General features: G+C 26.3%; 1 protein-coding gene and 1 long non-coding RNA gene across 2 annotated transcripts; one reads left to right on the top strand and one right to left on the bottom strand.

Annotated features, from left to right (window-relative positions):
• Nucleotides 1-1,264: 1,264 nt before the first annotated feature.
• On the bottom strand, nucleotides 1,265-3,562 carry LOC137835379 (probable WRKY transcription factor 69). Its single transcript, XM_068643859.1, has 3 exons — nucleotides 3,116-3,562; nucleotides 2,891-3,034; nucleotides 1,265-1,916 (listed from the first exon to the last, which is right to left on the bottom strand). The coding sequence occupies exons 1-3, from the start codon at nucleotides 3,253-3,255 to the stop codon at nucleotides 1,439-1,441; spliced, it is 762 nt and encodes a 253-aa protein (XP_068499960.1). The 5' UTR covers nucleotides 3,256-3,562; the 3' UTR covers nucleotides 1,265-1,438.
• On the top strand, nucleotides 2,900-3,981 carry LOC137835380 (uncharacterized). Its single transcript, XR_011085082.1, has 2 exons — nucleotides 2,900-3,510; nucleotides 3,661-3,981. It is a non-coding gene; the product is annotated as an uncharacterized lncRNA (long non-coding RNA).
• Nucleotides 3,982-18,291: the final 14,310 nt, after the last annotated feature.

The following is an 18,291-nucleotide window of genomic DNA, read 5'->3' on the forward strand; positions in this document are numbered from 1 at the left end:
TTTAAGTTTTATGTGCAGGATCTTGATATTTGCTATTCTCTAATTATGATGCAGCTGGTGGCAGTTCGAACATCTATTTTAGAATTGAAGTTAAGGTATGGAGCCCTTGTGTTTGGTTTCGTTGAAGTTTTCTAATTATGATCAGGGTTGAAGTTATTTTTTATTGCTTAATATAAACATTGGAATTAAAAAAATGTTTCTAAAATTACTATATTGGCAATATTTTTTATTTGAATTCGACTTACTATAATTTTCTTTTTCTTATTTTCTTCCTTCGGTACTGTCGTCTTCTGTAGTTTTTATAGAAAATGAGAAAATTATTACCACAATTTGAGCTTTGAAAGCCATCCATTTTAAGCATCAAATGTAGGTTTTTTAAACACAATAATAAGCTTGAGTTGTTTCTGAAAAATGTAACTGATAAATTAATTTGAACATTTTATCCATGTAGAACTTAAATTTCCTTATGAATAATTATTTGATGTCAACATAGAAATACTTAATTTATGTAATTTTAAGAGAATTTATAAATTAGTACAGAGAAGTCGAGCAAAGAAAGTTATAATAAGTTGATTTGTTTCAGTTTATTAAATTGTTAAATTAGTATACAAATAAGTCCATAACAAGGTATGTTCCTGTTGTTTAGTTTAGACGATGGAGGCATCAAAGATTTGTAGTCGTTATGGACCGTGAAAGCAAATGTTCAAGATATACAAAGAATAACTTCCTATGGAGGAAATGCATAGAATATTGACTACAGATTTGGCTAAGAAGCTAGTAATTTCCAAATTACCATAAGCGGTTCATGGAAAGGCCTCTCCAAAATATAGCTTTTACTTCCATTCCTTCAAAATACTCTACGAAATGGTAATTATAAACTTTTGCATGTAAAAGATATAACCAACAATAATTTTAATTCAACCTTTTAAGTTTTTAACAACATCCATCGAAAATTGATCAAAATCTTTATTACATGTAAAATAAACGAACAGGAATTTCTCATAGAATTTTTCCAATAGTATTATATAAAAAAAATTGTGAATATTTGTATCTATACTTCTATTTAATTTAAATATGAGAGTGACTATTTTACTCCTTGAAATCTTAATTCAACGTATTACAATAAAGAAATTCTAGATGTGTTTATGGATAAGGTCCTTATTTGTTTTTCCAGAGAGAATCTGGGAACAATGATGGTGGATTTTCACTAATGAGCTGCAAGTGGATTCTAATCGGTACAGAAGAAAAAACGACACTGGAGCAATTCTTCAAAAGAAGATAACCTGCTGTAATTAATTGTTTATTGTTCAAATGTACAACGCAAGGAAAAAAAAACGAAATCCATGAATCGTAAATTAATTTATTTAATTATTTCTTTACGTTTCCAATTTTTTAATAGCGCACGATTTTCAGGCCGCGAATATAATATGTCACTACGTTATCCTGTGATGCCGCCGCACCGGATCGCGCTGCTCCTCGGAATATTCCTCCGCCGGAAAACCACCGAGCACTCCGGCAACTCGTCGAGATCGGCGAAGAGCAACTCGTCCTCCTCTCTCATCGGCATCGCCACGTCATCCACCTCGCCGCAGATCGGGATCTCGAGGACGCCGGTGGACGCAACGTCATCGAACCACCGGAAGTGGTGGTGGCTGAGCAGAACCGCCGCGTCGCCGGCAAGTTCAAAATCGGTGTGAGTAGCAAATACGACCATTTCCTCCTCCGGCGGAAACCTGGAGGCGGACTCGGGCGGCGAGGAAGCGGCGGAAACGGCGAAGGAATTGGATTTGGGGAGAGGGATGGAGTGGTTGTGGTCGTTGGCGTAGGTAACTATGAGCTTTGTGGGGTCCACACGGCTTCGCTCCACTTGCTTCCTTGCGGGACACCCCTTTGAACTGCTGCATCGGTAGTATCCCCTGCGTTTTCAGATTCAAATTTATTATTTTTAATTATTAATTGCTTAATTAATTCAACATTATTGTGAATGAAAAGAAAATATTTAATACAAAATTTAAGAGAGAGAAGAGTGATGTGGACTGGGATGATAATCCACAAAAACCAGCGAAAACGGGTCTTTCATAAATTTTGCGCTATCTGAAGCGCGTGATTCTCAATCCCAATTCCTTAATCCCTCGTTAAAAATAATCCACTACCTAATTTAAGTCATTACTTAAAACCAAATCTCTAATCAGGAATCCCCTTAGCAAACTTTGTAATTATTTGTGCGTTACCAACTATGAAGAGTAAAGACATATATTAAATCATATGATTCAAAATAATAAATAATTTTATTATTTTTCAATAAATGTACCGATTTTTATTTAGTTGGAAGTTATCCTAACTGATCAACACAATGTTGCATGAAAAAAAACGTGCATGCTCTTATCAAACTCTAGTTCATAAAACACAGTTATAAAACGAAATGGGATAAGCTGAAAACAAGAAGAAAAAAAATGTTCAATTTCACAAACAAAAAGATCAAACATAGAAAATGACGGCTTCCGACTCCTGATTTTTATATTCCATAATTATTGTGGCGTGAAGGCAACGCGGTTCGTAGGTCGCGTGTGCGCTCTCAACAACCAGACTACCACCACAACCCCGATCCGCATTTTAGCACAGCCGCCTTCAGCCGGTTTTTCACGGCGGCGGCGGCAACGCACTTCCAGGTCTAGAAAAGAACTTTGAATTATTTGATTCAGTTATAAATTGGTTCCTGTTCGGAAAGATATTTAGCATTCTTGAGTCCTATTATTACCATATCCTTCAAACTGAAGCTAATTAGCATGTGATTTATTTTGCTAAAAAATGATGGTTAAGTAAAACAATTAAGGTAAATGAATTAATGTATGCCCGCCCGCAAAGGTGGTATATATATATTAGAGCATACCTTGGGTAAGGGGAGCCTTTGATGGGCTTTTGGCCGTATTTCCTCCAGGCCCATGAATCGGACGGTGGATACGTCTCTCCTTTGCTCTTAGATCCATCCACGTCACCGATCGGTACCGTCACCACCCTTTTCTTCATCTCCCTCCTACGTATGGTGCCATGAACGTAAACCTTTCAACATTTAACTTCCCAATTCCCATGAAAAAAAGAAAGAGAAAAACAAAACCTTTTCTTAGGTGACGGTGCTTCTGCTTTAGTGTCATCACAGGAAGAGGGAGAAGCAGGCCCAGCTTCTGAGGTGGGCTCGGGCTCGGGCTCATCTGGGTTAGCGACATGTATCGGTTTGTTGAATCTACGGTGGTACATGATGGGTTTGGAGTGAAACTAAATCTGGGTGGTGGATGTATGTATAATTTTGTATGTTGTAGAAATAGTGGATTGGTGAGTGGGGATTGGGTTGAGAAGAGAAGAAGGGTGAGAGTGAGAGAGAAGGGGTTGGGGTTGGTGTTTAATATCAGCCGCCATGGTGACAGATTGGCAGCAGTGTAGTTTATTGTGGACGTGCAAGCAAATACCCAATTAATAAAACACTACTACATGGGAAGGCTTTTATCTCATGAGGTTAGGTTCATGGTACACTATGTTTTCGATTCATTCATTGGTTGTTCTGTCATCGCCCTATTAGTCTATGTTTCAAAGTGTATAGTGTATTACTATTGGCTAGGGTTAGTAAAATATGTATATAATGCTTCATATTTTCAAATTTTGTAGGTTGTGTTTGGTGACAGGGCATCAAGGTTCAGATTGAGAGAATAACTAATTCCATAATTCCAAAATATGTGCATGGAGACTTTCTGGGTTGTTGGCTGCTATTAAACTATAACAAACAAGTGAAATTTCTGAGATTTTTAGTGTGAAAGCAATAAATTAGTGTTGGCTTGTTTAAGAGATTTTAAATGGAAATTGGACTGAATTTCTTTCTAATTGGATTAATTGATGTTCGCTGTTTTTTTTTTTGTATGTTTTTAAGATTTGAGACGAATTCTCGAATCTATACCATCTTTTGAATCGAATATGCTTGTTAATTTCTAAGTTAGTTAGAATTGTTTTTGTAGTTTTGAATATTTTGTGAAGATTAGGGACCAGATCAAAGGTCACGATCACGTGATGGTATGTGATTTTACAATGATTTTTAGAATTTATTTACAACGGAAGTAGTTATGGTTGATATTTTAACAAGGAAACCATTCTTGTCAGTAATTTTAAAAAAGAAAATTATGTACGAGTGTTGTAGAATTTATTCTGTTTATATGTTTTTTACTTATGTATTAGAATATGAGATTGATTTTTATTTTTAGTTTAAATTTTAGCTGAGTATTTTTAATGAAAAAATTATTGAGATGAATTTTTACTTGTATTTTATTTTAACATATATTATAATATTACAATATTTATGTCAGTGATAAATTAATATAAAAAATTTGACAATAAACCAAATTTAGGTCAAAATAAAAAAAATACCTACACTACAAGAAAAACATTAAATAGAAATCAATTTTAGATAAAAAAAATGTTGCTATAGTAATTAAATTAGAGATAATTTTATAAACTAAAAAAGATGATTTCTAAATTAGTTTCTATTATTGTTAAATGGTTTATAAATTGGTATCTAATTAACAACCAAGGTTTTAACTACCAATTATTTAGTTTCTTAATTTGGTAGCAAAAACCTTGGTTGCTAAATAGATATCAATTTAGAAACCATTTAACAATAATAGAAACCAATTTAGAAACCAAAATATTTTTAGTCTCTAAAATGGTCTCTAATTTAGTCCAGCAACTAATTATTTTTTGTTACTAAAAATTAGTTTTTATTTCATGATTTTCTTGTAGAGATATTTAACTCATCATAAAATAATAGTAAGAATAATAGTAATTTTATATTACTATACTTAGTGAGAAGATAATAGTAGATTAAATGATAGTGATAACTTAAAATAAATTAAATTTGATAAAAAAAATATGACTATCTTTGTGATTGAATTTTATTATTTTATTTTTAATTAAACTTATTAAATAAATTTATTTTGTTCATTGTTGTCAATTTTTTTTAATATTTATATTTTAACTCCTCATGACATGTTCCTAAATAAATTATATTTAATCATAATATTTTCCAAACTCAACATAATAAACTTGCTTTAAATTCAAAGATGATAATAAGTTGTTGTATGTTACGGTATAAATTATTTATTTACTATTTTTTACAGGTTAATAACTTTTTTTTTATTTTCTTACAATAGAAAAACATATATAAGACACTCGTCAATAAAGTTTGTTGGACGGAGTTTGCTCCAATTAAAACATATTTTACCGTTTAATGTTCTTAGATAAAAAAAAATTGACTCATTAAAATCATTTTCGTTATAGAGTCATATATTGGATTATAAAATTAAGACTTAGGTCATAAAAAAAATTCTCTTAAAAAGTATACTAGCAATCTAATAAAACATTGATAAAAAGTGTCTTACATGATCCTTATCATGAAGTAAAAATTACAAGAAGATTTTAAAAATTATAGTGAAACTCACAAAAATTAAATTAAAATATTATATGATGACTCGTGTAACGAAAATGTCGTAAGAGAAAAAGTTGGCAAGACAAATAATTATTATTACATGATTGGGTAAAAAATTATACTTATTTGTTTCATCCATGTTTTTATGGTTTTCTCTTTAAAATCTAACTAAACAAAAAATAGAGTTATTTGAGAAGCTTGGTTCTTTATTTATCTTCATTTACTTTATTGTTCATTATCTTTGTTATTTTTTTTCTCTTAATTTTTCTTCTTCATCAATTTTTTACTAAAGAAGTTTTAAAATATTAGATATATATTAACTAAAAAGTATAATTCATTTCTCTTTTCTTATATTTGTAGAACGAAATGAGAACTAGAAAAAAATACATTACTGATAAAAAAAACTACAAAAAGTACATTAAAAAAAATAAAACTTGTAAGCTTAAAACATAGTTAAATAAACATACTTAAATGAATTTGTCCCTATTCAAATCAATCTTTAGTTAGAATTTTTCGTAACTAGAATAGTGTTTCTAAGAAAAAGGCATCTCAAACCCTCATTCAAAAGTTGAACAAATGATTTGAAGTTTGAAAACTCTTTTAACATAACTTAACACCTTTTTTATATTTTTAAAAATCATTAAACAAAATTTAATTTCAAAAAATAAAATATATTTAATTATTATATTTTTTAAGTTACATACTATTTTATAAATTAAAAAAAATTTATTAATATTTAAAGTAATTTTTAATATTAATAAAATTTATAAACTAATTTTTAAATTGATATCTAATATTAACTATTAGTTATTTTAGATTTTAAATTAATCTTTATATTAATTAATTTAAAATTTAAATTAGTTAGTAGTTGAAACCTTCATAATTAATATTAAATATAAATTTAAAAATTAGTTGATATATTTATATTAATAATAAAAATTATTTTAAACAATAATATTTTTTTTAATTTATAAAATGATATCTAATTTTAATATAATAATTAATTATTTTTTATATTTAAAATTAATTTTTGTTTAATAATTTTTTTGTATGATATGATTAGATTTTCCATTAATACAAAAGATAAAAGATTAACATACAAAAGATTGACATGTTGCTACATTTTATACACACTCTTATAATAACACAATTAACTTATATGTTATTATTATTGTTAAACTTTTATGACTCGACTTAACTTAAAGTTTTAACGAATACATTTACCATCTTATTTTGGAATTATTTTACTAGCATTTGAATGATTGAATTGTGTTGTATGACTTAATGATTTATTTATTAAAAGTGATTTATATATATATATATATATATATAATTAATTGGATCGATCATTTAATCAAATAAAAAATTAGTTTAATATTTAATGATTTAATCAGAACCGAGTAAATTGTAATAAATTTATTTTAATAATTAAAAATATATAAAATAGTATCATAATTTTAAAATATTAAAAAGAAAAAAGTAAACATAAAAATGCATAGGTTGTTATATAAAAAAGTTAAATAAAATATGTATTATAACTCAATTGAAGTTTTGATAATAAATATGTTTAATAATAATAACAAGTTTATAAGTAGAATAAAACTGATATTTTAGTTTATAAGAAAAAATTTAAAATAGTAGTTTATTACTCTTTTAACCTGAATCTTTTTCATCAATTTTATCGGTTCCACTGATTTTGGTTTTCATTGACTTATACTACAACCCATTCAGATAAATAATATTGAAAACTTTTACGACGAGTAAGTTTTTGAATTTTACTACATCATTCATTCGTTGCTTGTTATATGTCTTTTAAGATTATTTTACAAAAATCAATAAACACAATAAGTTTTATTTATTACAAAAAAAAATTATTGTTCAGTCTTTTTTTTATCTTCTATTTTTACTATAAAAAGTACAATAAATTTCTATTTATATATTCTGTTTCATAATAATAGTGTTCTTAATTCAAAGCAAGTTTGTAGAGTTTTAAAGCAACCAAAATTAATATTAGTTTCACTCAGCCCCATGAAAAGTATAATTTTTTTTTTCTGGTATTATAGTTCATATATGTTTAAATAAACTGTGTGCTTAACTCTTGTTTTGTAATGAGGTCATGCTAAAAACAAAACCTAATTAAGAAAAGTGGAAAATCACGCTTCAAATGTTTAGTGAAAGAGGTGTTCACATTGATAATTTCAATTATCATACATTTTGTGGGACAAAAACCTAAATCAATATTAAAACAAAACTGTAATTGATGTTTTGTCACTTAGGGAAATAAATGTCGGTTTTTGGTCTACAGACTTCCACTGAAAATAGGGTAATTAGGTTTAAAAGCAAAAGAATTATTATAAAGCAATGATAAATGATAGTGTTATTACGTATGCATGAATGAAGACATTTTAATTTGTAAATGACTAATTATTGGTCAGATTCTTGGCTTTGGATTTCATTATCCTTTGGTCTAATTGACTTTTATATAATTAAACAGTTGCAATCATATCCAGTTATTATGCCAACTGTTAATATACTTAATATTAAAGACAATGTGTTATCTACTCAAACAATAATTTGTGATAATGAACCATTATTAAAATGCTAAGTCTGACATGAAGACACTACAATTGGTTTTTTAGTTAACTTGTGATTAGGATTCAAATGCCGATTAGATTAGGCAATAACGTATGTGTTCTTCCTTGAACGGGGTGGTTGGGAAATTAAATAAGAAAAATTTTCATTTTGAATTCGTAATTGAATATTGAAATCCACCTAATTCTGTTCAGAGCCTTGGGCAAATGAAGATGGCAAGACTAGGATAAATCCTGAGAAGTTTGAATTAAACATTTTTTAATGTTACTTCCTTTTCCTTTAAATTGCATCACATCTGTAAAAGGATTACGTCAAACATCTTTTTAAAGCCTCAATAGTTTACTAATTTCAAATTAAGTTCCACTTATAAGAACATATTAATTTGAGTATAAGTAGTTTAAAGATAAAGTATCAATATTTTATTAGTTAAATTAAAAAATTATGAATAGAAAAACTTAATTATAGAAATTTTATTTCACAAAAATTGTCATTTTATTGAAATTAATTTTTTTATATTCTCTCTAAGTGTCTTAGTGATCGTTCCTCCTCTTTAATATCTAAATTTTTTCTAATGATATTAGTAGAAAAGAGAAGATAATTTAATGAACAAAATTTTGTTTAGAGTAAGTTTTTTATTATTATGTTTCGATCTTAACTTTGTTGAGATAACATCATTAGGATTAATTATTGGATCTGAGATATTGTCTACTTTGGAGTTTGTTTGGATCTTAAGTCAGTTAAAATAACATGATTAAGGTAACTGCGTCTGATATATTGTTTGTTTTAGAGTTCAAAGTCACATCACAATTTTGTCCTTAAAATGTGTCTCAGAAGATTAAAGAAGGAATGTGTATTTAAATTTATCTTGAACAATACTCCTAAGTAATGTAAGAGTATTGGATGTACTGAAAGAACTTTTTTTATTCGAATTATTACTTGTTAGGTTGTTTACATGCTTAAGAGTAGGTGCTTAGATATGAAATTTGACGAAAAAAAATTAGTATCTATTTGTCTAGGATCGTAGTAATATCTTTAGTTTGACAATTAGAGTTTTCTACAAGAACGTTTTAGTTTCTTGTAGATAATGAAAATTTATGTAAATTAATATATTAAGTTAGTAGATGTAAATTAATGAAAACTTGTGGATAATGTTGTTTTATTAACATTATGTGGATAATGAAAACTTATGTAAATTAATATATTAAGTTGACTTGTCTTAGAGCGGGTATTTTTTTTTTTTATAATTAGAAATTAGAATAGTTTGTTTTATAATTGTGTTTAAAGGTGTTTAGAATAATAGACAAAAGAATCTATATGTTAACTTCCCATAAAATTATCATTGATTTATAATACATGAAATCAATCTAACATTCATGAATTCATGAAAAGTAATTCTTGGATGAAGATCAAATCATTTACATTTTAAATACATATCTTAAAATCAAATTTGTCAAGTATTTTTACACTTCCACACTTTTGACTCGCCTTACTACATAAAGTCGTTCTTGTTTATCCATTTATCTTCCCTTAAGAAAAAAAACATGAGTACTTGCTAAGTCTCTAATGTCACTTATAGCAAAATAACAAATATTGTTTGAATTGTTTACAAGGAAATTCTCACAAAAAAAAGTATATGAGATATAGACACTCCTTATTCTAGAGACTAATTTCACACAAGTGAAAAATTAACAAATAAGGGTCTCTCTAAAGTTGTCTAGTAGATGATCTTATATTGAAGTCTTATCTTAGAAAGTGGGAGTGTAAAGTGAGGATTACACCCCATTTATAAATTATAATTCAACCTTATTCTTAGTCAATGTAGGATCCCCAACACACGTTTTGATGTCGAGGAATGAACATCTCAAGTGTGAGATTAAATACTTGTGGGTGGTCTAACACAAGCCCAATAATGGACACAATAACTCCAATGAACTTAACTAGAATAAACTTTAAATATCTTTGGTACCATCTTAGTTATTGAATTGATAACTGATATAATATAAGTCTTGTATTCTTTATTTCTTTCTTCTAATCTTCTAACACTTATTTTACTTGTTATATAGATTTTTATTTCTTATTTTAAACTAAGCAACTTGATTATATATAAAAAAAAATGATATTATTTGTTATAATAAAAAATTATGAAATGTCTATGACAAACTTTTCAAATTAGATTATTGTTCATTCATATGTGAAAACTCATTTATGCCATAATAATTTCTTATTTTTTTATTATAACAAATAATGAGATTTGTACAAAAGAAAAAAACATATACATTATCTTTTTTTATCGATAAAGAATAAATTAAATAATTTAGGGCATTTAAGGGTGTTCCAACCCTATACAAAACAACCTAAACTAATGTTCCAAGATAGATATAGATACAAAAAGACCACCTAGAAAGATCCAACAAAGAGAATTAGCTAATCCTTAGAACATACCTCCTAAAAAACCATTTATACCAATCTTCCATAACAAAAACTACCTACACTAGCCAACTTTGATCATTTCACTTCCACAATTTAACAAATTTCCTAGTGTAGTACCAATGACATTACAAATTTTGCATCAACAAACGGTACTCCAGATAAAACCAACAAAATCCAACAACAAACTCACCACCTAACATGGCGGGTTAATTTGGCTAACTCCTCCTAAAATTGAGCAGGTCACAAGCAAGTGTTGTTTTCATCCTTCCCTGTTGCACTCAATGATGCAGAAAAGAGCCATTTCAACCAAAGTTGCTGCCATGCTCCTGTGTGGTAAACATCACAACATAAAAAAGGACCCTGTTTTGCTCCCGTGCTATCTCCCACCATGCAAAACTTCCCTTCAAGTTCCTACACAATTTCTTTATTACCTGCGCATCTACATAGAAGTATTCCTTCCCAACCACACATAACATGGTATACAAATAGATAATCATGACGAAAACATATTTAGGATTATAACTTGAACTAAGAATAGAACATTACAAACATGAAGCTAAATTATCTAATTATTCTGATAAAGGGAATATGGTTTAGGATCAAATCAGAAAGAGAGAAACTAATGTGTGACAATTTGCTTTTCATCCACACCCAACTCTTAAGTTGAGCTAAATGGAACACTTCCTCCACATCAACTTTCCCTAGTTCAAAGACCACTTTGTTTTTATGAACCCAGAGACTCCAAACCATTGCAATCCATACACCTTTCCAAACCAAGTTTTGTTTTTGATTTACGTGAAAAAGATGGAATTGATCAAAGTGACACATGAGGATCTCATGTTGGGCAAACTGAATATCCACCCATCTACAACATGAAATCTAAGCAAAGGATGTCACCTTACACTAAATGAACAAATATAGACAAACTCATCTTCTTATTGGCATAGAGGGCATATAGAAGTATCTAAAAGGATACCTCTTTTGACTAGATTTACCCTCATGGGGATTTTGCCCAATAATACTCTCCATGCTAGTATTTGAGCATTAGGGAAGAATTTTATAAACCAAAACATTTTGAAAAATTATTATTTTCAATCGTGATATTACTGTGAACAATTCCATAAGCTAACTTGATAAAAAAAAACCCCATTATCTTCCCTTACCTAACTACATGTGTCATGCACTTCCCTTTTCAGTCGTATGTTATTTAATTTACTAAGTAGTTTGCTTCTTGTAAACTCTTCCACTCAAACCCACTTCTTTTTCATTGTAGGTTTCACTGTCATCCAATTATACATTGTCTAACTAGTCATTTGTATTATTTGGTATTTTTGAAATATATGGGAGTGAAAAACAAGTATAAGACATTATGATTAGTGTAATTAGACAATACGTGATTGTGAGTTTTAAACCATCAATGTTGATACAAGAGATTTTGTCGTATGAAGATTAGACACTAAGATTAAAGCAAATAAAACACATTTTAAATAAAGGATCAATTCATTGGTTTATTATAAGACATGTAACAAATAAATTTTTTATCATAAAACATGTATGATACATGTATTCCGTAATATATATATATATATATATATATATATATATATATATATATATATATATATGAGAAAAACATATAATTATAAGAACATGTAAAGATACCAAAGCATGTGTTCAAGGCATATATATTGAAAACATCACAACTTGAAGAAAAATATTAAAGCAATCATATTGTTAGACATACTAGAAAATAAATATAAACTATTAGAGAAAAAAAAAACATGTGATAAATGATAAAATACTTTTTTTTATAAAAACTCTCATGTTAGGCATCATTATGAAATTTGATATCTCAATTAGGCTGACACCTCAAGTAACAACAATCATCTGCCACCACATAAAAAAAATCATTAAAAGAAAACAAAGAAAGGAAATACAAGAAAATATGGAGACTAAAGCAAAATACATATATTAACAAAAACGATACATAAGTAATGTATGTCTATTAATAAAGAACTTTAAGAAAAGACTAGATAATAACATGAGACTCCTTCGAGTCTATGTGTAATAAATAAAATACACAAGTTTAATTTATAATAGATCAAAACTATATAAAATGTATACATGTATCTAAGCTATTGAATTTATAAATATATATATATATATTACATTTTTCATAAGGAAAAAAAAAATACGAAAGAGGATATATTAGAAATTTTAATATTACTATTGTTAGTGTTCAAAAACTATTTTAAGTTATGAAAGGGTAAAACGTTAATGAAAGAAATTAAAAAAATAAGTATCTAATAATTATAAGAAAATAATTAAATAAAAATAAATTTTAGAAAAAAAAAATAGTTGTTATATTGATTAAATTAAATACTATTTTAAAGACTAAAAAAGTTATTGATATCATATTAGTTTTTATGTTTGATAAATAATTTTTGTATTGATATCTAATTAGTTACCAATTTTAGAATCAAAATAATTTAGTAGTTAAAATCTTGTTAGCTAATTAGATATCAATTTAAAAATTAATTTAAATATCAATATAAGTCTTTTAGTATGTAAAATAGTATCTAATTTAGTTCCTATAACAACTAATTATTATTTTTTATTTAAAATTAGTTTTTATTTAATATCTAGTAGTAGATATTTGCTAATATTATTGCATACATTACAAGATTTATTTTAATTTTGGATTAATGTGATTCACAGCTTTAAAAGATTAGCATGACATCATGATAATTTTTTCATGTAGTTGAATGCTGATTTACTCTTCTTTTTTTTTTCTCTCATTTGATGAGAATTGCATTTTTATTCACCGGTTTCAACTTGTTGACTTGGTAAATGCATGAAAATGAGAAATGTATTGTTGGCTGTACAACTAGCGTATCTTTTCAAAGAATGATTATATTTATAAATATTATTAATTTTTGTTTTATAAGAAGTTAAAGTAAATGAATATAATTATACATAATTATTATGTAATTAATAGTGCTATGAAGTGATTGAAGTATCTAATGGTTGTTATTTGCCTAACACGAGATTATTGATCTTCAAACATAGTTAATTAGATGGGTAAATAAAATTAAGCATTGGTTATTGAAGGAATGAGAGGACAAAAGTAAATGCGTTGTGAAGTGTTTGTAGTGCCTTTTCTTTTCCCTAAAGCTCTACTTTTATGATTAAAGTAACAAAACAATATTAAAGTTACTCTATAAATAAATTATATACACTTATTAATAAACAGTATTAAAGTTACCCTAAGTTCTTTTGTATTATCCAAATTCAATTACATGTATTTTTAAACGTCACTACTTTCGTCAAAATAAAGCATACTTTAAAGCGCTTTTTGTACTGAGACAAATTGTTATATTTAATCAAATTAATTAGTACGAATGAAAGATCATGTTTATAAACACACACTGTACTATAATTCATTACCATAAAACATTTTTGTTATTAATTAAGATTTATTGAAAATTATAAAAATCACCAAATAAAAATTGATGATATCCTAAAAACTAAATTTTCATGACAAGTTTATGTGATAAACATTAAAGTCTAATAATAGCTCTGCACGAATTAAATTCATTATTATCATTTATTTAAAGTTTAAAAAAAACATAAAAATTATTTTCATATGCATCACATGCATTTTTTTTTTTCAAAATAGATCACCTATAATGGTTATTTCTTCCTATACTTCCGATATTTTCTTGTGTAAAAACCAAAAATATCTTTTATTCTATTAATATTTTGTAATGGATGATTAAAAAAAATTTAGATTTTATAATTCAAAACCTATTTTTGGATTAAGAATACCTCTAAATTCTATAATTTAAAATTCTATAATTTAAAAGTTATTTATAGATTTGACCTACTAAATTTTATAATTTAAAAGTTATTTATAGATTTGACCTACTAAATTCTATAATATAGAATAATTTTTTTAAGAAAAAATACATTTCAAATTGAAAAATATTTTCATTTCAGATTTTTTAATTCATAAGGTATTTTTTAAAAGAAAAAGAAATTCTAGATTGTAGAATCCGAATCCATAAATACCTTTCAGATTCTATAATATAATGTGTAAAATATACATTTTTGAATTGTGAAATTCAAAAATTTTTTAGGGATAAAATAGTATTTTCATCTGATTATGGTATTAGGAGAAGATATGGAGGTAGAGGAAGAAACACCTCCTATCATTCGTAATTTTTTTCAAGTAAGGCCCATTTCCATTCTCATATTTGGGATTGTAGTTTTCTTCTTTTTATAACCATCATTTTAAGAAAACAATTTTTTTTCACATGTAAAGGTCAATTTTCTTGTTTGACTAACGAAAGTTTATGGAAATACTAATATTATCGTACTATAATTATTATTGATCGATAAATTTGTGCACGATCAAACTCATATTTTATTATATGAATCATTTACACAACGTTTAAAGGTGAAATGTCTAATATATTATTGTTAGCATATTGTTTCTATTACATTTTTTATTAGTTAAAAATTATTAAAAACTGAAAAAATCATAAAAGGGAATATTAAATTAGAGGTGGATTTCTTATTTTGTCTAATTTTAATAAATTTTAACTAGTAAAAAAAGTATGTTCAAAAGACCGGAAAAGAATATTGCATTTTCTTCATGGTTGTAGAAACAACAACAAAGAACTACTCAAACTAATTAAATGTTTTATAACAAAAAAAAACCACTAAACAAAACTACTAGTCAAAAAGGAATTTAAAATTATACAATATATATGGACTTTTAAATAAGTTCAAGCAACTCATTTTGTCACAAGCTGACAAGTGTCTACCTAACTATATACATATAAAAAGTTTATGTAGTTTTAGAAGAGTGGTTGAAGGGAGAAATGACATTAATTTATTTAGAGAGTTATTAAACATTTGTAGAAAATGGGGAATTATTAAAAAATTGTATGACTATTTTTATTTTAAAAATAAACTAATGTTTGCTTAAAATGAAAATTTGGGCTATTTTATTCTCAAAATTTTAAAAAATGGCATAAAAAAGCAGAGTTAATATATAGAAAAGTATTAGGTAAAATGTGTATTCAAGTGTTGTGTTCATATTCTATTATGCACGTGATATAGAAATCGCAATTATTGTTGAATCTTTTGTCTCTTTGTGAAAGGCATTGGCAACACGTGAATTTGTACTAGTTCATGTTCACACTAACAAACGGTGAATTATGACTTCATTTTTTATTACAAATATTTATATTTAATATCTCATATTATTTTTTTAAAAAATATGCATGTAATGTAGGTATAAAAAGTAAATATTAACATTTTATCATAAAATAAGATTCCTAAAATAAATGTTAATGCAAGTATTTTCAACTTGATCTATATAATCTCTAGATTAAACATGTTTGTATACTTGACTAATGAGTGGGTCCATAAACTACTTAATTTTAGTATAATTATTCATTACTAAAATAAATGCTAAATGTTTAAGGTGAAGTAGTGTGGCTATTAAAATATATTTCCCTCTTAGTATCTTTAAGCTATAATGTGATAGAATTAAAAATAGAAATAATGCTTTTAAAATGTTAATATAATATTATTATATATACTTAATTCTTTTAGTATTAAATACATTACATTTAAGTATTTTTTATCTTTTAAAATATTTGAATACTACTAAAAATATCTATAACAATATATATAATATGATACTTATACATATTTCATGTTTTTATTTGGTTCTTAATTATATTTTAAAAATAAGAAAATAGAAATGAATTACTTATCTTCTTAAATTAAGTATACACACCACTATTTTGTAATATAATTAACTTTTTTTCCTCTAATACAAATATGAAAATTATATTACTTTTTTTATTATTTTAATTCATATTATAAAATGCACATTAAACATATTAATACATATTTTTATTTAAATAAATATATAAATTTAATTTAATTATTACATTTTAACTGTTAAAATAAGATAATATATAAAAAAAATATTGTAGAGAGACACGCTTGTATTTTTGCTCAAATTAAATAATTAATTTTCTATTTTTATAGTACCCCACACTGCACCTTTTCATGCTTTAAATTCCTCTATTTAAATGTCGCGTGTTACACACGTAAACATTACCCACCACGCAAATGTTGTTTATTTGTCTTAAATTTTCTTTCTTTTGAATTTTAATATCCATAATATTTTTTTTTAAAAAAGTTCTACATATTTTAGCATGGGATTCCCTAACTGAGTGATTAGTATCTTATAGAACCTCTCTTTCAGGACGTTGATAGTGAAAAATGACCAATTATATAACAACTTTTACATCTAAAATGTATATAGTAAAAAAAATTATGTGGTGAAATTTTAGTAAATAAAGTGAAATTTTTACATTGTCCTAAAATCTGGTACAAAACTTCTTTTAAATTGTATTTGGGCTTCCTCTTCCTTGGATCCTTGGATTTGCATGATTTTCCTTCTCCAATGTGCTCATTAGAGTTTTTATGCACTATTTGATGAACTTAAACATGTTATTCTTTCTTCTTTATTTGTTATTTATAGTGATAGACGTTTCACTTCTATTACATTTAGATAGTTGTGAATGTACATTTATCATTAAGACTAATGCTCGATATTTTTATTTTATTATTAAAATTGAAAGCTTAGTTGTTTTTTAGAATCTAAATCTTGAGAATGCATGCGTGTCTTCATTGAATTGTTATTGGTTATTGTTGGTTGATATTACAATTTTTATTTAATTTTTAAATGTGTTATTTAGTTGTTTAAATTTAAAATATTAACATTAATTTTTTATCAATTAATATTATAAGGTGTTTAAAATTCTAAATTTAGAATTTCGAAATAGTAAAGTTACATGGACTAATTAATTATTTATTATTTTAATCTTTAGGATGATATAGTTATTTATTCATTAGTTTGTTTAAAATTTTATAAATTAAGTTATAGAAAATTTATAAAATCTATTGTAGGGAAATTATAGGAAAAAATGTAGTTTTGATATTTTGTTGTAGTAATTTTATTTAAATTAAGTATTGAATTTATGCATAGGTTGAGTAAATCATAGTTGTGATTTATGATTTATTACGAATGATTAAACATTAATTATTTGTTTTAAATCTTGAGTTGTCCAATTGAAAACTTTGGGAAAATTATTTTTCTAAATTTGTTAATATGTACACATTATAAATCTAACCTTAAATTTGGTGAAATTTTGGTTAAAAAAAACATTTTTTGTTGTTTTGTATGTGCATACTTGACTGTGGTGCTTTGTTACTACTTTCATTTTGTGTACTTTGAATATCAATGTGAAATATTGCCAAAATTTTATCAAATTTAAGATAATAGACTTTGTTTTTACATACTAGCAAATTGTGGAAAATGTTTTGCTAAATGATTAGGGTCCACCTTTAACTACAAAAGTGAGAATCACACTACATTGCATGGTTGATGATGATGGAATTTGTAACCTACCTAGTTATGGACCGAAGTGGGATGAATGCACGTTACATTAGTGAAAAGTATGAAAAGGGAATTGACGAGATCTTACAATTTGCTCGTCAAAATGGATAATCTATCAATGAGACATATTATTGTCCATGTGTTCGCTATCTAAATTAGATACTTCACGATCTTGGAGAAATAGGTGATCACTTATTTATATTTGATATTGTGAAGAGTTATACAATATGATCATGACACAGAGAAATATTAAACATTTAAACTATGTCAACAATAGAAAATTTTGAATAAGGGATAAATGACTATTTAGAGGAAA

The sequence above is a fragment of the Phaseolus vulgaris genome, chromosome 5 (genome assembly GCF_000499845.2).
Source record: "Phaseolus vulgaris cultivar G19833 chromosome 5, P. vulgaris v2.0, whole genome shotgun sequence".
Classification (NCBI taxonomy): domain Eukaryota; kingdom Viridiplantae; phylum Streptophyta; class Magnoliopsida; order Fabales; family Fabaceae; genus Phaseolus; species Phaseolus vulgaris.